General features: G+C 50.0%; 2 protein-coding genes across 4 annotated transcripts in view; one reads left to right on the top strand and one right to left on the bottom strand.

Moving 5' to 3' along the window:
* Window positions 1-23,657, top strand: part of LOC119400243 (chitotriosidase-1-like) — a 40,224-nt gene that overhangs the window by 8,279 nt on the left and 8,288 nt on the right. For 2 of the 3 annotated variants that reach the window (XM_049418003.1, XM_049418002.1), the window contains exon 2: window positions 7,090-7,234. In XM_049418003.1, coding sequence (XP_049273960.1) covers window positions 7,090-7,234 — 145 coding nt within the window. Of the gene's footprint in view, window positions 1-7,089; window positions 7,235-16,602; window positions 16,748-23,657 lie in introns of all 3 variants that reach the window. The other variant, XM_037667254.2, reaches the window with a different exon arrangement.
* LOC125759377 (uncharacterized) lies at window positions 2,702-22,518 on the bottom strand. Its single transcript, XM_049418004.1, has 2 exons — window positions 21,831-22,518; window positions 2,702-2,846 (listed from the first exon to the last, which is right to left on the bottom strand). Exons 1-2 carry the CDS (start codon window positions 22,364-22,366, stop codon window positions 2,705-2,707), a joined length of 678 nt encoding a protein of 225 aa, XP_049273961.1. The 5' UTR covers window positions 22,367-22,518; the 3' UTR covers window positions 2,702-2,704.

The following is a 23,657-nucleotide window of genomic DNA, read 5'->3' as shown; positions in this document are numbered from 1 at the left end:
CGCAAGTACGAAGACTAGGCAAATCCGTGTACTACCCATCATTCCCATGGTGGCTGAACGATCGCAGCGAGTTTTAGGAAACTCTATGCCTCCTCCCCCCGAATTATTTACATTTTATACGGATATATACCAGGAGCTCTAGCTATACTGTCACTAGAGTTTAAGTTTAAAGATAAGCTGACGCACTTTATGACTATGCGACCAAATGTATGTTCTGACTGTTGCATGGAGCAAGTCAAATTAACTATAATTTGTTTTTAAAAGCTAGTTTTGGTTTCTACTGTACCCTGACGTCACAACACGGTGTGGGCTTCTCGTCAAATGCTCGCGCAAAATATCGCGACATTTCCGCTCCGCTACGTGGCTCCGTTGGTGACGCACAAGCGGCCGTTTTGAATGTTTTGGTACCGGACGTCATCACAACTAGCCATACCGGTGCGTGAAGCCACCAGAATTGACGCTGTAGCCTGACGTCATAATAGTGTCGATGCCAATAGGTGCGCCATGCGAAAATCGACTTTAATGTCAAGTTAAAATACCATATCAGCCTTAATGAGCTTCACAATTGCTCGTAACCGTCTCTGTCTACAGGATATTTATGTGGCAGAGTAAAGTCAGTTTCGAAGATTAGTGTCGGTACACCTTTGAAGGAACCCTGACAGCAAAAGTCTTGTGGCAACCCCGTATATATAGGCACTGGATTTTGACCTCCAAGGTAGTGCCTGTGCGAGATTTCTCCTGTGCGTGATTAAACAATAAAAATTCACAGCGTACATGTAACATTAAAGTGAGCTGCAAGTCGCCATGACTCTCATCGACCCTTTAGTATAAACGCGCCCGATCTCACGTCGCTGATGGTGTACTGGGCAGAATTCACGGAAGATATGGCGCGTATCATTGGTGAAAGGCAATCGTTCGATTTACTGCGGCGACGTACGCTAGGGGGACCGTTGTAATGAAGGGACCACGCAAACCAACAGTAAATAAAAGTTTGATGTTTAATATATACACGGTGTTTCTCACGTGTTTACTTGATCATATACTGGGCGAATAACTCGGAGTATTCACGGTTTACCGATGATTCCCTCCGGAGCTTCGCCCCACTCATTATCATTCACCCCGTGGATATGCTGTGGATTTTTTTCTTTTTTTTGCTGTAACTTGTAGCTTTGTGCCTGGCAATCCCGAAATCGAATCGTAAATGCTCTATCGCATCGTGTAATTGTTGACAGCGTCGTTAACTGAGAACAATTTTGCGTCAATTCGAAACGCCCGCCTAAATACCATAACAAACTAGCGCCCCACAGCGGGGGAGCGCCTAACATCACGTGCACTCAAGAAAGCGTAGGTTTCAAGTCGTGGCCCCGCGCGCGGTGAATAATGTAACGATGCAAGTGCTTCGGTATTGTTAAGCGCGTGCCCCCCCTCCCCCCTTACCTTTTTTTAGTGCACTCCTGGCCGAAGCAGCCAGAGCTACGTTGAGAGAAGCTCGACAACAGAGCGAGAGGGGTGACGAACAATAGCCCTCGCCGGGTGCCACAATACTCTCTTTACTCGTGGAACGTCACACGGGGCCTCGGTCCACGTCATACCAGTGTTGATGTCGCGAGATGCTGCCAACTCAGATGAGCACTCACGCTTACTGTAAAACCAAATTAAAATATCTGAAAGCTAACGTCCGGAACTAGCAATCGGTCAGAAGTGCCCCTTATACAGGGCAATCAAACAACACAAACATCTTGAGGTTTCATTGTTGGTGTCAGGGGTCCTTTAAAAAACAGCTTCTACAGTGTTGCGGCTACATTCATTCATTCTTTTCTTTTTTCCCTTCAGAGAACAAACTGTAATGGTATCGCGCGCAGTGTATTCTTCGGCATTACCGTGGGATTGGACGCGCCGAAACCGCATTTTTGTTATCGTCCGCCAAGATAAGAGCCAACCAAGTCTACGCTTGAGCGCAACGAGTGTAAAGCTTAAAATATATATGGCGGCGAGTTCGTCGTGAGGGTGGCTTTTGCAGCATGGAAGAGCCAACGAGGGAGTGAACAACGCCAAATCTTGATTTTCAGTGTACCGAAACCGGCCGCCACGGCTCTGGGACGCTTGGCCAGTCGACGCTCGCGCGATAACCTTCAAATCGCACTCCACTGTAATACACATGCGCACATTCAAACGCACGCACGAACACACATAAGGTAAGGGTGACCCCCCCCCCCCATAAAAAAAAAATTCTCGCCACGCTACTGGATCATTAGGCAGTTCTAAAATAGGGTACGCAAAGCTTTGTGTTATCGTCTGTCACCACTGCGCATGCCTCATACGATATATCCTCTCGGGTACCCACGTTAAGTGACGAAAATAGCATAGGTGCGCAACGAACGACATCTACGCGTACCCTATTCCAAAACTGCCTCTTACGTTCAAAATGCGACCTGGGATGGAACCCGTGGCCGTCAAACTAACCTGCGTAATAATAACGAAAATGGATGCACGAGAAAAATCGAACAATTTATTGGGCGAAATACTACAGCTTGTCGTTGTAGCAGCAACCCCGAGGGAAGAAAAAAAAAGCAGGGACGCCCACCATGAGCGCAAGAACCTGGACAACTTTCACCTGGGAGTGCAGCGAAAGGTCGTGGACAGCCTTTTCGAAGAAAGGAGATCCCCACTGTGCACGGCGAGGCTATGGTCCATAGCGAGGCACTTACTTGCCGAGACGAGAAACGTCGCACTCCCTCAATTGCCACGGGGTGCCCGTAGCCAGTTGGCCTTGAATCCTTGTTAACTGTTCGCGTACCATAGTGAGCGTGTCCCGTAGCGGGCCGCGGTCATCCGGTCCGGCCGAGGTCACAGCCGTCTCGAACTTCTCGCATCCGGCGCTCAAGTTGTCAAGCGCGGAACGAGCGTCCGAAGAGCGAAGAAACACCCCTTGTCTACCAGCGCACGCGAGGTAATGGATCCGCATGTCCTTGTGGGCAAAGGTGCCTCCGCACTTATGGCACGCCGCCATGTACAGGGCGCAGCTATCCCGCAGATGTTCGTCCAAATTTTGCAGAGGTCCAACGAAGTCGCAGCCACTGCCTGCGTACACGCAACGTATGCGCTTGTCGCCAGGGTGACCTGCTTCTATTCGAGAATAGGTTCGTCCAATTTCGCAGCATGTAACCACGTATGCACCCAGGGGATTATACTTGTCTAAGCACAATTTACATAAGATGTGCCGACATGACAGCCGATACATCTCTAAACACACTAAGCCGCACCAACTGCAGGCCTGCCAACACTCGAGCTTGTCCATAAATTCCACCGTCTTCATTTCTACGTGGCTCCCGAATCCATGTACTACGCAGTGCGTGCCCCGCTGCATCCAGCCGGCCATCTTTGTTAAACAGCGAGCCGCTTCGCCGGGATTGGCTCCAAGTAAAATTGCGCCTTGGTTGAAGAAAGTGTTCCAAAGATCCAACACGCGGCAGCCTGCGGGAACTTTGCTGCCGATATCCTTACAGTGTGATCCAACTGGTCCCACCTGCGCTGTGGTGATGTGAGGCTAGTATCGGCAACTCGGACGGTGGCTACACAACCTACAGCGGTGCATGCGTCATTCCGTAGTTTTCGCTTCTACTACTGGGTGCTGGGAAAACGACCACCTTGCACGCCGAAAGGAAGCGAAACTTCGCTCGACCGCCCTCACTGCTGGCAAAGGAGCTGACAAAGGTCACGTATGTTTCGCAGCAAAGAATCGAGGCGCCGGCCGCAGCGAGAGCGATATCCGATAAATCAGCTTTGACGTTCGCAGAGAGGGCGACGTGCCGAGCACAGATATCTTTGTAAACGGAACCCCTTATCGGGCTTTTTGTTCTGATAAAGGTGTCGTTTAAACGCTTGAGGCTGATCGCGACTCCCTTCGAATTACGCGTCGGATGCAGCTTCGAACGACGGCTTGGTGAACGGCGCAGCGGACACCCGGCATGGACAATACGCGCCAAAGATTCATGTACCGTGTGCGTGGCTTCGGTGAGCACACTGAGTGGAAGACTGTCGAGTTTGTCGAGGAACTCGACGACGTGCAACTTTGCAACTGGTGCGGCGTGGCATCGGCAAAAGCAGGTGTACTGTCGTGCTCCCACATGGTCTGCGAGGAGTGCCGTACTATTGCTTACAATGCAGTCCCTCCCGTGTGCTGGATCGACAAATACTATCTTAGTTCTGAAAAAAGCTACATTGCATTGAATAATGGGTTGCAACACAGGAAAGTTCGCTGTGTGAACGTCGACAGCGGCTGCGACTTCACCGGACGCATCGACGAACTTAACGGCCACTTAAGCGGTAGTTGTGCTTTCTACCTCAAGGAGTGTCCTAAGTGTAAAGAGGCTGTAGTCTACAAGGACTTTGTCAGCCACTATAAGGTGTGCACAGGCGTGGCTGTAGTCTTTGTTCGTGCCGTGGACGGTCAGTCTCTACTAGACGACATTGAAAACGTCTGTATAGAGCTTGAACAGGCGTTGGCCCTGACAAGTTCGGAAGTTCGGGACGCGGTCGGCTTGCTCACGGATCAGCTCGAAATGCTTCGAAGTCAACTGACGACGCGTTCAGAAGGTCGAGCAGACAACGTGACATTGGACGACTGCAAACAGTGACGTGGTGTCATGCAAGACAGCTGACAGAACAAACAGACAGCATGTGGTATACACCGTTGCGAAAAGCTTCTTCGTCGGATACCTGCCTGCTTCGAACCGATGTCAGCTGCGTACTTCTGTTTATTTCAAGAGAAGTCAAGAACCTTTACATCTGAATGCAATAGTTTCGAAGAACTTTGTTAACGTTCGTTTTGCTTTCTTTGTTATGTACCTCCATGATTGGGGAAAGATAGATTTCAGCTCTTCCGTCTCTTCTAATTAAAATTCCGTGTTGTCGCGCCGTTCATAACATGTAAGATTCACAAATGAAATAAAGATTGTTGCGAGCCTACCTGCCACGATGGTCTAGTGGTTATGGTGTTTGACTGCTGACCCGAAGGTCCCGGGATCAGGGGCGGGAGTGTTCAAACCCTCCCCGAAATTTTTCAATGTTGCATGTGTATATAGACCCACACATAAAAACGCGCGCACGAACATGCATAAAGTATGGCTGAAACAACCCCCTCCCCCCGCGAAAAAAATTCTGGCTACGTTAGGACATCACTCTTCAACTACAGGCTGTCCAGATGGCCCGGGCCGTCGCCGAGAGTCACCGAATCGCGGTTCCGTCCTAGGTGGAGCCACCGACTTGATGGGGAGCCCTAGGCCTCCCTTCATCAATTTCCTCGGGACTATTAAAGTCCTTGTCACTGTCACGACCCTGCCCGGGATCGAATCCTGACCGCGGCGGCCGCATTTTTAGGCGCACATTAAACAACACGATATGGTCAAAATTTCTGAAGCCCTGCACTACGGCGCCCCTCGTGGTTTGGGACGTAAAATCCCCACAATTATTATAAATATATATTGTTGCGAGCCATTCTACGTTTCCCCAGCAGCATTTTAGCACCGTCCTTATGTGGTCAGGATAGCCAGACGTGCAACAAATGCGCTAAGTGTATACGGGCATGCTCATAGGCGAAAACAGAGGCTGGCCCGCACCACGCATCCTCATCAGTCTTAGCTAAGACTTGTCAATGTAGGTTATCCGGCACTGCTTTCCTGCTTACCTATAACTTCAACAGCATCAGCTTGCAAGCTTTATGCGAAGCGAACAACTCGGTACAAAAATATTAAAGCCAGTTCCACGTGTGTCAAATGTGAATAAACAGCGGTGCTTGCAAGGAATTCAGGGCAACGCAGGTTGAGTTCGTTCTTCAGCTTCTTCTCTTCCTTCTTTCAGCTTTCTTTATCTCTTTGTACATCATCATCGTCTTCTTTCTTTCATCTTTCTTTGTTTATCCCTTTCTGTATTGCCCTCTCTCCTCCTTTCCCCCCTCCTAACCTTCACATCATCCCACTTCTCTTTTCCACCTCTTGCTATCCTTGTATACAGTCATCAGCAAGCTTAACTCGAACGCTCCGCAGGGTGGCCTCGACTGGTTTGGCCGATGCCAGCCGCGAAGCGCTGGGCGCTTTTGCCGAGGTAATACCTCGGTATGCTTGTATAGTATGTCGGCACGCATTGGTAACACCTCGGCAACAGAACCCGAAGCTACGCGGCGCCATGGCGTCAATCGAACCGTTTCAGGACACGCTGCGGTGCGTTCGAGTTAAGCTTCCTGACGCTGTACATGGTTATGCTACGGTTTACCCTTTCACCTCCTTATTTGCCTCCTCCTCACCCTAACACCAGTCCTCCAGCTTCCATATGCTTCCATGTGCTTAGATTTAGGTGGACGTTAAGGACCTCCAGGGGATCAAAATTTATCCTGAGTCTCCGTCATGCGGTGTAATCGCATCGTGGCTTTTGTACGTAACGCCCCAGAATGTATTTTTTAACCCCGTCATTCTGCGTCACTCATCGGTCCTTGCGAGCATGCGTGGAGGCCTTCGTCTGTCTTTATTACTGTCATAGAAGCACTTGGAGTTTATGCGCTTCTCCATGCCCCCCAGCCCCCCCCCCCCCACCCCCTCTGCCTCTTTAGTACAATGTTGTCACGGAGTTGTGACGGTGAACAAGGCTGCTGTAACACTGGCAAATACGGAACTCTTCAGTCGGTGAACTTGTGCCCAGAAAATGACAGCTCAAAGTATCAGTGTATGCAGCAATACATGCTGTATACACTGATAGCGTCGAGCACAGCTAGCCGTCGGTAATCCGAACGTCGGATGAACGCGTCATCTGCTATACATGAATGATAGAAAATTCTAGCGTTATCGCTGGTGTTCGCGTTATTTCCGGAATAAACTCAACTACCCCTGTCGTGTGCGAAATCTTATCAGAAAAGTGTAAAACAATCGTGAACTTTCCTAAACATAGCGGCGCTGCCTCAAGCGGTGGTAAAAGTTTTTTTGCGAGAAACTCGCTTACATCAAAATAAAGAAATAAGGCTTCGTGGAAATATGAATTTCGCGCCAAAGGCAAGCGTTTATTACACAGCGAAACCTCAAAACTAACCCCTTTGCGCAGGTGGGCCCTGCGATGTGGCGAATGATTACAAAGCGTTCGTGGCACTCCTGCAGCTCCTGCGGAAGAAGACCCGCCTTCTTTCCGTGGCCATTGCTTACAAGGATACGATGCTCGCCAAGCGATACGATATCGACAATATTGCCAGGTTCGCAGCCTTATACGTTCTTTAAAGGGCCCCTATGGACTACTCCGACTTCAAAGACGAGAGAGTGGCTTCTATCTCGCCTTCACTACACCCTTCCTACAGGCGCCATCTCCTCCTCGCCACTTATTTCTTCGTAAAATACGTGGACAATGTCCGCACCAAGCTTTGAGCCTATCAGGATTTCGCGCTTTTCGGCGACACGCTGTTATCTCCGCTTGCGCAGTCGAAAACGCACGAGACGAAGTGAAATCATATCGTAAGTGGCGCGAAGCTAGGAACATGAAAAAGGGCCGGAGGAAAGAGACAGAAGAGCGCCAAAGTTGGCGCTCTTCTGTCTCTTTCCTCCGGCCCTTTTTCATGTTCCTAGCTTCGCGCCACTTACGATATGTTCAGCAAACTAAGGCACCAACTCGCCCAAAAACAAGTTCTTTTAGAAGTGAAATCAGTTGATCGCGAATGATAGTAATGCGAGACGAGGCAGAATGGGCGGCCAACTGCATGGCGAAGCAGGGTAAGAGACAATTCACAACCGATATTCCTCATATATGGAACACTCGAGAGATTCTTTCCTCATGACGTCACGTGAGCATGGCGTCAGGAATTGCGCCGAAAAGGCGGGAAACGCCAGGCGAGAATAGCGCGCTCTTTCTTTGTATTTCCAGAGGACGTTGAAGGGCCCTTTAAGATAACCTGAAGATAACCTGGAACAAAAAGTAATCATGACGTGAATATGAGGCTATAAGTCATCTGTTGTGTCCACCTTCTTTACCGTCACCGTACGCCATTTCAGTTGGTAGCTGGCGTTTGTGTCATCTGCTCCTCTTCTGTTGCGTCCCTGTCTTCACGTTTTACCTTCTTACATGGGCTTAGCCAGGAAGGGGGGGGGGGGATGAACCCCCTCCTTCCGAAATATTTGCATTTTATACGGATGTATACAAAGAGCCCCAGCTATACTGTCGCTAGAGTGTAAGTTTAAAGATAAGCTGACGCACTCTATGACTATGCGACCAAATGTATGTTATGAGTGTTGCATGGAGCAAGTCAAAATAACTATAATTTGTTTTTAAAAGCTAGTTTCGGTTCCTACAGTACCCTGACGTCACAACACGGTATGAGCTTCTCGTCAAATGCTCGCGCAAAATATCGCGACGTTTCTGCGGCCGCTCCGCTACGTGGCTCCGTTGGTGACGCACAAGCGGCCGTTTTAAATGTTTTGATACCTGACGTCATCACTACTAGCCATACCGGTGCGTGAAGTCACCAGAATTGACGCTGTACCCTGACGTCATCGTAGCGTCGATGCCAGTAGGTGCGCCATGCGAAAATCTAGTGTCAAAATAAAATACCATATCGGCATTTACTGAGCTTCACACTTGCTCATAACCGTCCCTGTATACAGGAGATTTATGTGGCAGAGTAAATTCAGTTTCGGAAATTAGTGTCCGTACACCTTTAAAGGACCCCTGGCAGCAAAGTTTTGTTTGCGACTTTTTTGCTGTAATTTGTAGCTTTGTGCCTGGCAATCCCGGAATTGAATCGTAAACGCTCTAACGCATCGTATAATTGTTGACAGCGTCGTTAACTGGGGACAACTTTGCGTCAGTTCACAACGCCCGGCTAAATACCATAAGAAAGAAGCGCCCCACAGCGGGGGAGCGCCTAACATCACGAGCACTCAAGAAAGCACAGATGTCAAATCGTGGCCCCGCACGCGGTGAACAATGAAACGATGCGGGTGCTTCGATATTGCTAAGCGCGTCCCCCCCCCCCTTTTTTTTCCCAGAAAAAAAGAAAGAGAATTCCTGGGGTACTATTCTGGACACTGTCAAATTCCACCATGGTGTCAAATTCCGCCATTGATAAACTTTGATTGGCCCAGAGGGCTGCTACGGCCTCTCTGATTGGCTTAAAATGCCGCCATTACAAATTTTGACAATATGGCGGAATTCGACAGTGTCCACAGAAGCCCTACGTTGAGAGAAGCCAGACAACAGAGCGAGAAGGGTGACGAGAAATAGTCCTCGCCGGGTGCCACAATAATCGCTTTACTAGTGGAACGTCACAGTCTACGTCATACCAGTGGAACGGCCTCGGTCTACGTCATACCAGTGGCGATGTCGCGAGGTGCAGCCAACTCAGATGAGCACTCACGCTTACTTTAAAACCAAATTAAAATTTGTTAAAGCTAACCTCCGGCACTAATAATCGGTCAGAAGTGCCCCCGTATACAGGGCAATCAAACAACACAAACATCTTGAGGTTTTAATGTTGGTGTTAGGGGTCCTTTAAAAAACAGCTTCTACAGTGTTGCGGCTACTTAACAAGTAGCCGTGTGAATCTGCACGACAGACCCGCGCGCCAAGCGCTGATGAAGATCACACGGTCTCTTAAGCATCCCCACAATAAGACGACTAGAAGGCGATAGTCATCGTCTTTTTTTTCTTCTCAGTTGTATTGATACCCCCTCGAAAGCTTTCTGCACCCAACGTGATCTTGCATCGCCTCCGGGATCGGAGGCATTGAAAGGTTTCTGCGCCTCACGTTGTTTTGCAGTGCTTCCGGGATCGGCCCTTTATAAAATATGTGAATGATAACAAGAAACCTTTTTTTTTTTTTTACGCGGTGCACTTCGTCCCTTATTCCAAGCCAAAGAAAATGCGAGGCCGTTTTTACTCGACGGGTGATTTCAATTTTTGATGCGACAGAGTTTATTTATAAACAGCGCAGTTCATGCTCAACACACAATACGGCTGCTTTCCCGGTCTTTCTAATGTCGTGCACCTTCTTGGCCGGTCTCGCCAGTAAAGTGGATATTAGACTATTCCCAGGATCGGCCTACATATTAGTCGGTGCGCCAATGCTGCAAGCGGTGCCATAACAAGGTGGTCCTGTCCCTGAAGCAGTGCCGGAGTGCCATCCTGGACGCTGTCAAATTCCACCGTATTGTCAAATTTCGTAATGGCGGCATTTTAAGCCAATCGGAGAGGTCGTAGCAGCCCTCTGGGCAAATCAGAATTGAAAAATGGCGGTATTTGACAATGTCCCGAAGAGCACCCGCTGGGTACAAATGCTGCCAAAGGTGAGGACGCCTGGGAACGACGAGACGCATCGCGTGTTTCAATTTCGATGCTTACCAAAGCAGTGAGACAAGAGGTGTGTATAGCGACGGACTTGAAACATGTACAGCTGCACCGCCTAATGTCAAGCATGCTTCGCGACGACTCACATGCACACCGAACTTGGCTTTTGTCACGATTTTCATTTCGATGTGTTGCGTGCCGAAGTCACGCGAATACTTTAGCACTACGTAGAGGGCCAGTCCAGAATGATTTCCGGACATCTGTGGTTCTCCAATGCACATAAAGTCTAAAACCAGGACGGTTTTCCTGCACTAACCATTACACAAGCGCATCCAGGGGAGGGGGGGGGGGACAACTCTTTCCCCCAGGATTTTTCCCGGTTTTGCATGTGTACAGTCGAGCGCGATTTGAAGGTTATTGCGCGAGCGTTGACCATGAACAACAACAGCGCCACGGCCCAGAATCCTCTATCGAGGAGGGGGAGGTATCAGGTCAGCTTCAGTCACTCTTTTTGCTCTTCCTTAATCTGCGGTCACTCCCTTCCGAGGAAGGCGCTTTCTCATTCTTTTTTTTTTTTTTTGTCGCTTCAGGTAACAGATTGTAATGGTATCGCGTGCAGCGTATTCATTGGCATTGCCAGGTATTGGACGCTCCGAAACTGCATTTTTGTTATCGTCCGCGAAGAGCCAACCAAATCTACGCGTGAGCGCAACGAATGTAAAGCTTAAAATAGAGAGATATGGTGGCGAGCTCGTCGTGAGGGTGACTGTTGCAGCATGGAAGAGCCAACGAGGGAGAGGACAACGCGAAATCTTTATTTTCAGTGCTCCGAAACGGGTCGCCAGGGCTCTGGGACAGTCGCTCACGCGATAACCTTCAAATCGCACTCGACTGTACATACACATGCGCACATACAAACGCACGCACGAACATACATAAAGTAAGGTTGAACCCCACCCCACCCTCAAAAAAATTTGTTTCGCTACGCTACTGGATCATCAGGCAGTCCTCAGGGTACGCACAACTTTGCGTTAGCGTTTGTCGCCACTGCGCATGCCTCATACGATATATCCTCTGGGCAACGCCTCCTCTAAAAGATGCCTGCCGCGTGAGCCAAAAACCTCCTGCCCTTCCCTTTCCCTCCTTCCTCGTTTCTAATGGAGGCGGTAGCTGGCGATCCTTGCGGTGGCCGCTTGCAACACACATTTGCGCATGCGCACATTACCACCCCCGACGTCACACCACGCCAGCCCCATTGAAAACAATAGGGCAGTACGTGGCATCATCGCTCGACAAGCGACCACAATTCAAGGAGGGACGGCTACAATGGTTTAGCCAGCGACGCCGCAGGCATCTTTCTAGAGGAGGCATTGCTCTGGGGTATAGACGTTAAGTGACGAAAATAGCGCAGGTGCGCAACGAACGTTAGCTATGCGTACCCTATTCCAAAACTGCCTCTTACGTTCAAAATGCGGCCGGGGATGGAACCCGTAGCCGCCATACTAACCTGCGTAATAATAACGAAAATGGATGCACGAGAAAAATCGAACAATTTATTGGGCGAAATACTACAGCTTGTTGTTGTAGCAAGCAGGGAAGCCGACCATGAGCGCAAGAAGCTGGACGGCTTTCACCTGGCAGTTCTGCGAAAGGTCGTGGACAGCCTTTTTCGAAGAAAGGAGATCCCCATTGTGCACGGCGAGGCTATGGTCCATAGCGAGGCACTTACTTGCCGAGACGAGAAACGTCGCACTCCCTCAGTTGACACGGGGTGCCCGTAGCCAGTTGTCCTTGAATTCTAGTTAACTGCTCGCGTACCATCGTGAGCATGTCCCGAAGTGTGCCGCGGTCATCCGGTCCGGCCGAGGTCACAGCCGTCTCGAACTTCTCGCATGCGGCGCTCAAGTTGTCAACCGCGGAACGAGCGTCCGAGGAGCGAAGAAACACCCCTTGTCTGCCAGCGCACGCGGGGTAATGGATCCGCATGTCCTTGTGGGCAAAGGTGCCTCCGCACTTATGGCACGCCGCCATGTACAGGGCACAGCTATCCCGCAGATGTTCGTCCACATTTTGCAGAGGTTCAACGAAGTCGCAGCCACTGCCTGCGTACACGCAACGTATGCGCTTGTCGCCAGGGTGACCTGCTTCTATTCGAGAATAGGCTCGTCCAATTTCGCAGCATGTAACCACGTATTTAGCATCCGGGTGCTTATACTTGTCTAAGCACAATTTACATAAGATGTGCCGACATGACAGCCGATACATCTCTAAACACACTAAGCCGCACCAACTGCAGGCCTGCCAACACTCGAGCTTGTCCATAAATTCCACCGTCTTCAATTCTACGTGGCTTCCGAATCCGTGTACTACGCAGTGCGTCCCCCGCTGCATCGAGCCGGCCATCTTTGTTGAACAGCGAGCCGCTTCGCCGGGGTTGACTCCAAGTAAAATTGCGCCTTGGCTGAAGAAACTGTTCCAAAGGTCCAACACGCGGCAGTCTGCAGGAACTATGCTGTCGATATCTTTACAGTGTGATGACTCACAATCCAACTGGTCCGGCCGGCGCTGTGGTTGTATACGGGCAACTAGGACGGCGGCTACACAACCTACAGCGGCGCATGCGCCATTCCGTAGTTTTCGCTTCGACTACTGGGTGCTGGAAAAACGACCACTTTGCGCGCAGAAACTAAGCGAAAAAAAAATGAGTTGACAGCGGTTACGTATGATCCGCAGCAATTATAAAAGAGCTGAGGCGCCGGCTCAGTGAGGGCGATATCAAATAAATCAGCTCTGACGTTCGCAGAGAGGGTGACGTGCCGAGCACAGGTATCTTTGTAAGCGGAACCAGTTATTAGGCTTTTCGTTCTGATAAAGGCGTCGTTGTAACGCTTGAGGCTGATCGCGGCTCCCTTCGAATTGCGGGTCAGATACAGCTTCGAACCACGGCTTGGTGAATGGCGCAGCAGACACCCGGCATGGACAACACGCGCCAAAGATTCATGTACCGTGTGTGTGGTTTCGGTGAGCACACTGAGTGGAAGACTGTCGAGTTTGTCGACGAACTCAACGACGTGCAACTTTGCAACTGGTGCGGCGTGGTATCGGCAAAAGCAGGTGTACTGTCGTGCTCCCACATGGTCTGCCAGGAATGCCGTACTATTGCTTACAATGCAGTCCCTCCCGTGTGCCGGATCGACAAAGAAACTCTTAATTCTGAAAAACGCTTCGACGTTGGATTGAACTATGCGTTGCAACACAGGAAAGTTCACTGTGTGAACGTCGACAACGGCTGCGACTTCACCGGACGCATCGACAAACTTAACGACCACTTGAGCGGTAGCTGTGCTTTCTACCTGAAGGAGTGTCCTAAGTGTAAAGAGGCTGTAGTCTACAAGGACTTTAGCAGCCACTATAAGGTGTGCACAGGCGTGGCTGCAGTCTTTGTTCGTGCCGTGGACGGTCAGTCTCTCCTAGACGACATTGAAAACGTCCGCAGAGAGCTTGAACAGGCGTTGGCCCTGACAACTTCGGAAGTTCGGGACGCGGTCGGCTTGCTCACGGATCAGCTCGAAATGCTTCGAAGTCAACTGACGACGCGTTCAGAAGGTCGAGCAGACAACGTGACATTGGACGACTGCAAGCAGTGACGTGGTGTCATGCAAGACAGCTGACAGAACAAACCGACAGCATGTGGTATACACCGTTGCGAAAAGCTTCTTCGTCGGATACCTGCCTGCTTCGAACCGATGTCAGCTGCGTACTTCTGTTTATTTCAAGAGAAGTCAAGAACCTTTACATCTGAATGCAATAGTTTCGAAGAACTTTGTTAACGTTCGTTTTGCTTTCTTTGTTATGTACCTCCATGAATGGGGAAAGATAGATTTCAGCTATTCCGTCTCTTCTAATTAAAATTCCGTGTTGTCGCGCCGTTCATAACATGTGAGATTCACAAATGAAATAAAGATTGTTGCGAGCCTACCTGCCACGATGGTCTAGTGGTTATGGTGCTTGACTGCTGACCCGAAGGTCCCGGGATCAGGGGCGGGAGTGTTCAAACCCTCCCCGAAATTTTTCAGTGTTGCATGTGTATATAGACCCACACATAAAAACGCGCGCACGAACATGCATAAAGTATGGCTGAAACAACCCCCTCCCCCCGCGAAAAAAATTCTGGCTACGTTAGGACATCACTCTTCAACTACAGGCTGTCCAGATGGCCCGGGCCGTCGCCGAGAGTCACCGAATCGCGGTTCCGTCCTAGGTGGAGCCACCGACTTGATGGGGAGCCCTAGGCCTCCCTTCATCAATTTCTTCGGGACTATTAAAGTCCTTGTCACTGTCACGACCCTGCCCGGGATCGAATCCTGACCGCGGCGGCCGCATTTTTAGGCGCACATTAAACAACACGATATGGTCAAATTTCTGAAGCCCTGCACTACGGCGCCCCTCGTGGTTTGGGACGTAAAATCCCCACAATTATTATAAATATATATTGTTGCGAGCCATTCTACGTTTCCCCAGCAGCATTTTAGCACCGTCCTTATGTGGTCAGGATAGCCAGACGTGCAACAAATGCGCTAAGTGTATACGGGCATGCTCATAGGCGAAAACAGAGGCTGGCCCGCACCACGCATCCTCATCAGTCTTAGCTAAGACTTGTCAATGTAGGTTATCCGGCACTGCTTTCCTGCTTACCTATAACTTCAACAGCATCAGCTTGCAAGCTTTATGCGAAGCGAACAACTCGGTACGAAAATATTAAAGCCAGTTCCACGTGTGTCAAATGTGAATAAACAGCGGTGCTTGCAAGGAATTCAGGGCAACGCAGATTGAGTTCGTTCTTCAGCTTCTTCTCTTCCTTCTTTCAGCTTTCTTCATCTCTTTCTACATCCTCTTCTTCTTTCTTTCATCTTTCTTTGTTTATCCCTTTCTGTATTGCCCTCTCTCCTCCTTTCCCCCCTCCTAACCTTCACATCATCCCACTTCTCTTTTCCACCTCTTGCTATCCTTGTATACAGTCGTCAGCAAGCTTAACTCGAACGCTCCGCAGGGTGGCCTCGACTGGTTTGGCCGATGCCAGCCGCGAAGCGCTGGGCGCTGTTGCCGAGGTAATACCTCGGTATGCTTGTATAGTATGTCGGCACGCATTGGTAACACCTCGGCAACAGAACCCGAAGCTACGCGGCGCCATGGCGTCAATCGAACCGTTTCAGGACACGCTGCGGTGCGTTCGAGTTAAGCTTCCTGACGCTGTACATGGTTATGCTACGGTTTACCCTTTCACCTCCTCATTTGCCTCCTCCTCACCCTAACACCAGTCCTCCAGCTTCCATATGCTTCCATATGCTTCCATGTGCTTAGATTTAGGTGGACGTTAAGGACCTCCAGGGGATCAAAATTTATCCTGAGTCTCCGTCATGCGGTGTAATCGCATCGTGGCAGTGCTAAACTTCTTGAAGGCATCAGACCTGCACCGTCGCTTGTAGACTAACGTCGTTATGATGACCGTGAAATGTGTGTGACTTTTTGTGCGTGCGTGCTCTCCTTCTCTCTCTCTCTATCTTTATATCTCCCCCATCCCTTCCCCCAGTGTAGGGTAGCATACCGGTCCTTCTAGACTGGTTAACATCCCTGCCTTTCCTTTCTCTCCTTCTCCTCCTTAACCCCGTCATTCTGCGTCACTCATCGGTGTTTGCGAGCATGCGTGGAGGCCTTCGTCTGTCTTTATTACTGTCATAGAAGCACTTGGTGTTTATGCGCTTCTCCATGCCCCCCCCCCCCCCCACCCCCTCTGCCTCTTTAGTACAATGTTGTCACGGAGTTGTGACGGTGAACAAGGCTGCTGTAACACTGGCAAATACGGAACTCTTCAGTCGGTGAACTTGTGCCCAGAAAATGACAGCTCAAAGTATCAGTATATACAGCAATACATGCTGTATACACTGATAGCGTCGAGCACAGCTAGCCGTCGGTAATCCGAACGTCGGATGAACGCGTCATCTGCTATACATGAATGATAGAAAATTCTAGCGTTATCGCTGGTGTTCGCGTTATTTCCGGAATAAACTCAACTACCCCTGTCGTGTGCGAAATCTTATCAGAAAAGTGTAAAACAATCGTGAACTTTCCTAAACATAGCGGCGCGGCCTCAAGCGGTGGTAAAAGTTTTTTTGCGAGAAACTCGCTTACATCAAAATAAAGAAATAAGGCTTCGTGGAAATATGAATTTCGCGCCAAAGGCAAGCGTTTATTACACAGCGAAACCTCAAAACTAACCCCTTTGCGCAGGTGGGCCCTGCGATGTGGCGAATGATTACAAAGCGTTCGTGGCACTCCTGCAGCTCCTGCGGAAGAAGACCCGCCTTCTTTCCGTGGCCATTGCTTACAAGGATACGATGCTCGCCAAGCGATACGATATCGACAATATTGCCAGGTTCGCAGCCTTATATGTTCTTTAAAGGGCCCGTATAGACTACTCCGACTTCAAAGACGAGAGAGTGGCTTCTATCTCGCCTTCACTATACCCTTCCTACAGGCGCCATCTCCTCCTCCCCACTTATTTCTTCGTAAAATACGTGGACAATGTCCGCACCAAGCTTTGAGCCTATCAGGATTTCGCGCTTTTCGGCGACACGCTGTTATCTCCGTTTGCGCAGTCGAAAACGCACGAGACGAAGTGAAGTCAGTTGATCGCGAACGATAGTAATGCGAGACGAGGCAGAACGGGCGGCCGACTGCATGGCAAAGCAGGGTAGGAGACAATTCACAACCGATATTCCTCATATATGGAACACTCGAGAGATTCTTTCCTCATGACGTCACGTGAGCATGGCGTCAGGAATTGCGCCGAAAAGGCGGGAAACGCCAGGCGAGAATAGCGCGCTCTTTCTTTGTATTTCCAGAGGTCGTTGAAGGGCCCTTTAAGATAACCTAAAGATAACCTGGAGCAAAAAGTAATCATGACGTGAATATGAGGCTATAAGTCATCTGTTGTGTCCACCTTCTTTACCGTCACCGTACACCATTTCAGTTGGTAGCTGGAGCTTGTGTCATCTGCTTCTCTTCTGTTGCGTCCCTGTCTTCACGTTTTACCTTCTTACATGGACTTAGCCAGGAAGGGGGGGGGGGGGGCATGAACCCCCTCCCCCGAAATATTTGCATTTTATACGGATGTATACAAAAAGCCCCAGCTATACTGTCGCTAGAGTGTAAGTTTAAAGATAAGCTGACGCACTCTATGACTATGCGACCAAATGTATGTTCTGACTGTTGCGTGGAGCAAGTCAAATTAACTATAATTTGTTTTTAAAAGCTAGTTTTGGTTTCTACTGTACCCTGACGTCACAACACGGTATGGGCTTCTCGTCAAATGCTTGCGCAAAATATCGCGACATTTCCGCTCCGCTACGTGGCTCCGTTGGTGACGCACAAGCGGCCGTTTTGAATGTTTTGGTACCGGACGTCATCACAACTAGCCATACCGGTGCGTGAAGCCACCAGAATTGACGCTGTAGCCTGACGTCATAATAGCGTCAATGCCAATAGGTGCGCCATGCGAAAATCGACTTTAATGTCAAGTTAAAATACCATATCAGCCTTTCACAATCGCTCGCAACCGTCTCTGTCTACAGGATATTTATGTGGCAGAGTAAAGTCAGTTTCGAAAATTAGTGTCGGTACACCTTTGAAGGATACCTCACAGCAAAAGTTTTGTGGCAACCCCGTATATATAGGCACTGGATTTTGACCTCCTGTGCTTTCTCCTGTGCGTGATTAAACAATAAAAATTCACAGCGCACATGTAAAATTAAAGTGAGCTGCAAGTCGCCATGACTCTCATCGACCCTTTAGTATAAACGCGCCCGATCTCACGTCGTTGATGGTGTACTGGGCAGAATTGACGAAAGATATGGCGCGTGTCATTGGTGAAAGGCAATCGTTCGATTTAGTGCGGCGACGTACGCTAGGGGGACCGTTGTAATGAAGGGGCCACGTAAACCAACAGTACAATAAAAGTTTGGTGTTTAATATATACACGGTGTTTTTCACGTGTTTACTTGATCATATACTGGGCGAATTACTCGGAGTATTCACGGTTTACCAATGATTCCCTCCGGAGCTTCGCCCCACTCATCATCATTCACCCCGTGGATATGCTGTGGATTTTTTTTTTTTTTTTGCTGTAACTTGTAGCTTTGTGCCTGGCAATCCCGAAATCGAATCGTAAATGCTCTATCGCATCGTGTAATTGTTGACAGCGTCGTTAACTGAGAACAATTTTGCGTCAATTCGAAACGCCCGCCTAAATACCATAATAAACTAGCGCCCCACAGCGGGGGAGCGCCTAACATCACGTGCACTCAAGAAAGCGTAGGTTTCAAGTCGTGGCCCCGCGCGCGGTGAACAATGTAACGATGCAAGTGCTTCGGTATTGTTAAGCGCGTGCCCCCCCTCCCCCCTTACCTTTTTTTAGTGCACTCCTGGCCGAAGCAGCCAGAGCTACGTTGAGAGAAGCTCGACAACAGAGCGAGAGGGGTGACGAACAATAGCCCTCGCCGGGTGCCACAATACTCTCTTTACTCGTGGAACGTCACACGGGGCCTCGGTCCACGTCATACCAGTGTTGATGTCGCGAGATGCTGCCAACTCAGATGAGCACTCACGCTTACTTTAAAAGCAAATTAAAATATCTTAAAGCTAACGTCCGGAACTAGCAATCGGCCAGAAGCGCCAGAAGTGCCCCCGTATACAGGACAATCAAACAACACACACATCTTGAGGTTTCAATGTTGGTGTCAGGGGTCCTTTAAAAAACAGGTTCTACAGTGTTGCGGCTACTTAACAAGTAGCCGTGTGAATCTAGACGACAGACCCGCGCGGCAAGCGATGATGAAGATCACACGGTCTCTTAAGCATCCCCATAATAAGACGACTAGAAGGCGATAGCCATCGTCTTTTTTCTTCTCAGTTGTATTGATACCCCTTCGAAAGCTTTCTGCACCCAACGTGATCTTGCATCGCCTCCGGGATCGGAGGGATTGAAAGGTTCCTGCGCCTCACGTTGTTTTGCAGTGCTGCCGGGATCGGCCCTTTAAAAAATATATAAATGATAACGAGAAACCTTTTTTTTTTTTTAACGCGGAGCACTTCGTCCCTTATGCCAAGCCAAAGAAAATTCGAGGCCGTTTTTACTCGACGGGTGATTTCAATTTTTGATGCGACAGAGTTTATTTATAAACAGCGCAGTTCATGCTCAACACACAATACGGCTGCTTTCCCGGTCTTTCTAATGTCGTGCACCTTCTTGGCCAGTCTCGCCAGTAAAGTGGGTATTAGACTATTCCCAGGATCGGCCTACATATTAGTCGGTGCGCCAATGCTGCAAGCGGTGCCATAACAAGGTGGTCCTGTCCCTGAAGCAGTGCCGGAGTGCTATCCTGGACGCTGTCAAATTCCACCGTATTGTCAAATTTCGTAATGGCGGCATTTTAAGCCAATCGGAGAGGTCGTGGCAGCCCTCTGGGCAAATCAGAATTGAAAAATGGCGGTATTTGACAATGTCCCGAAGAGCACCCGCTGGGTACAAATGCTGCCAAAGGTGAGGACGCCTGGGAACGACGAGACGCATCGCGTGTTTCAATTTCGACGCTTACCAAAGCAGTGAGACAAGAGGTGTGTATAGCGACGGACTTGAAACATGTACAGCTGCGCCGCCTAATCTCAAGCATGCTTCGCGACGACTTACATGCACACCGAACTTGGCTTTTGTCACGATTTTCATTTCGATGTGTTGCGTGCCGAAGCCACGCGAATACTTTAGCACTCCGTAGAGGGCCAGTCCAGAATGATTTCCGGACATCTGTGGTTCTCCAATGCGCATAAAGTCTAAAACCAGGACGGTTTTCCTGCACTAACCATTACACTAGCGCATCCAGGGGAGGGGGGGGGGGGAAACAACTTTTTCCCCCAGGATTTTTCCCGGTTTTGCATGTGAACAGTCGAGCGCGATTTGAAGGTTATTGCGCGAGCGTTGACCATGAACAACAACAGCGCCACGGCCCAGAATCCTCTATCGAGGAGGGGGAGGTATCAGGTCAGCTTCAGTCACTCTTTTTGCTCTCCTTAATCTGCGGTCACTCCCTTCCGAGGAAGGCGCTTTCTCATTCTTTTTTTTTTTTTTTTGTCGCTTCAGGGAACAGATTGTAATGGTATCGCGTGCAGCGTATTCATTGGCATTGCCAGGGATTGGACGCTCCGAAACTGCATTTTTGTTATCTTCCGCGAAGAGCTAACCAAATCTACGCGTGAGCGCAACGAATGTAAAGCTTAAAATAGAGAGATATGGTGGCCAGCTCGTCGTGAAGGTGACAGTTGCAGCATGGAAGAGCCAACGAGGGAGAGGACAACGCGAAATCTTTATTTTCAGTGCTCCGAAACGGGTCGCCAGGGCTCTGGGACAGTCGCTCACGCGATAACCTTCAAATCGCACTCGACTGTACATACACATGCGCACATACAAACGCACGCACGAACATACATAAAGTAAGGTTGAACCCCACCCCACCCTCAAAAAAATTTGTTTCGCTACGCTACTGGATCATCAGGCAGTCCTCAGGGTACGCACAACTTTGCGTTAGCGTTTGTCGCCACTGCGCATGCCTCATACGATATATCCTCTGGGCAACGCCTCCTCTAAAAGATGCCTGCCGCGTGAGCCAAAAACCTCCTGCCCTTCCCTTTCCCTCCTTCCTCGTTTCTAATGGAGGCGGTAGCTGGCGATCCTTGCGGTGGCCGCTTGCAACACACATTTGCGCATGCGCACATTACCACCCCCGACGTCACACCACGCCAGCCCCATTGAAAACAATAGGGCAGTACGTGGCATCATCGCTCGACAAGCGACCACAATTCAAGGAGGGACGGCTACAATGGTTTAGCCAGCGACGCCGCAGGCATCTTTCTAGAGGAGGCATTACTCTGGGGTATAGACGTTAAGTGACGAAAATAGCGCAGGTGCGCAACGAACGTTAGCTATACGTACCCTATTCCAAAACTGCCTCTTACGTTCAAAATGCGGCCGGGGATGGAACCCGTAGCCGCCATACTAACCTGCGTAATAATAATGAAAATGGATGCACGAGAAAAATCGAACAATTTATTGGGCGAAATACTACAGCTTGTTGTAGCAACAACCCCGAGGGGGGAGGTAGAGGGGAGGGGGGGGGGGGGGGGGCAAAAAGCAGGGAAGCCGACCATGAGCGCAAGAAGCTGGACGACTTTCACCTGGCAGTTCTGCGAAAGGTCGTGGACAGCCTTTTTCGAAGACAGGAGATCCCCATTGCGCACGGCGAGGCTATGGTCCATAGCGAGGCACTTACTTGCCGAGACGAGAAACGTCGCACTCCCTCAGTTGACACGGGGTGCCCGTAGCCAGTTGTCCTTGAATTCTGGTTAACTGCTCGCGTACCATCGTGAGCATGTCCCGAAGTGTGCCGCGGTCATCCGGTCCGGCCGAGGTCACAGCCGTCTCGAACTTCTCGCATGCGGCGCTCAAGTTGTCAAGCGCGGAACGAGCGTCCGAGGAGCGAAGAAACACCCCTTGTCTGCCAGCGCACGCGGGGTAATGGATCCGCATGTCCTTGTGGGCAAAGGTGCCTCCGCACTTATGGCACGCCGCCATGTACAGGGCACAGCTATCCCGCAGATGTTCGTCCAAATTTTGCAGAGGTCCAACGAAGTCGCAGCCACTGCCTGCGTACACGCAACGTATGCGCTTGTCGCCAGGGTGACCTGCTTCTATTCGAGAATAGGCTCGTCCAATTTCGCAGCATGTAACCACGTATTTAGCATCCGGGTGCTTATACTTGTCTAAGCACAATTTACATAAGATGTGCCGACATGACAGCCGATACATCTCTAAACACACTAAGCCGCACCAACTGCAGGCCTGCCAACACTCGAGCTTGTCCATAAATTCCACCGTCTTCATTTCTACGTGGCTTCCGAATCCGTGTACTACGCAGTGCGTCCCCCGCTGCATCGAGCCGGCCATCTTTGTTGAACAGCGAGCCGCTTCGCCGGGGTTGGCTCCAAGTAAAATTGCGCCTTGGCTGTCGAAACTGTTCCAAAGGTCCAACACGCGGCAGCCTGCAGGAACTATGCTGTCGATATCTTTACAGTGTGATGACTCACAATCCAACTGGCCCGGCCGGCGCTGTGGTTGTATACGGGCAACTAGGACGGCGGCTACACAACCTACAGCGGCGCATGCGCCATTTCGTAGTTTTCGCTTCGACTACTGGGTGCTGGAAAAACGACCACTTTGCGCGCAGAAACTAAGCGAAAAAAAAAATGAGTTGACAGTGGTTACGTATGTTCCGCAGCAATTATAAAAGAGCTGAGGCGCCGGCTCAGTGAGGGCGATATCAAATAAATCAGCTTTGACGTTCGCAGAGAGGGTGACGTGCCGAGCACAGATATCTTTGTAAGCGGAACCAGTTATTAGGCTTTTCGTTCTGATAAAGGCGTCGTTGTAACGCTTGAGGCTGATCGCGGCTCCCTTCGAATTGCGGGTCAGATACAGCTTCGAACCACGGCTTGGTGAATGGCGCAGCAGACACCCGGCATGGACAACACGCGCCAAAGATTCATGTACCGTGTGTGTGGTTTCGGTGAGCACACTGAGTGGAAGACTGTCGAGTTTGTCGACGAACTCAACGACGTGCAACTTTGCAACTGGTGCGGCGTGGTATCGGCAAAAGCAGGTGTACTGTCGTGCTCCCACATGGTCTGCGAGGAATGCCGTACTATTGCTTACAATGCAGTCCCTCCCGTGTGCCGGATCGACAAAGAAACTCTTAGTTCTGAAAAACGCTTCGACGTTGGATTGAACTATGCGTTGCAACACAGGAAAGTTCACTGTGTGAACGTCGACAGCGGCTGCGACTTCACCGGACGCATCGACAAACTTAACGACCACTTAAGCGGTAGCTGTGCTTTCTACCTGAAGGAGTGTCCTAAGTGTAAAGAGGCTGTAGTCTACAAGGACTTTAGCAGCCACTATAAGGTGTGCACAGGCGTGGCTGCAGTCTTTGTTCGTGCCGTGGACGGTCAGTCTCTCCTAGACGACATTGAAAACGTCTGCAGAGAGCTTGAACAGGCGTTGGCCCTGACAAGTTCGGAAGTTCGGGACGCGGTCGGCTTGCTCACGGATCAGCTCGAAATGCTTCGAAGTCAACTGACGACGCGTTCAGAAGGTCGAGCAGACAACGTGACATTGGACGACTGCAAGCAGTGACGTGGTGTCATGCAAGACAGCTGACAGAACAAACCGACAGCATGTG

Source organism: Rhipicephalus sanguineus, chromosome 7 (genome assembly GCF_013339695.2).
Source record: "Rhipicephalus sanguineus isolate Rsan-2018 chromosome 7, BIME_Rsan_1.4, whole genome shotgun sequence".
Taxonomy (NCBI): Eukaryota; Metazoa; Arthropoda; class Arachnida; order Ixodida; family Ixodidae; genus Rhipicephalus; species Rhipicephalus sanguineus.
The sequence above is the reverse complement of the archived record's forward strand: the minus strand, read 5'-3'. Positions and strand labels throughout refer to the sequence as shown.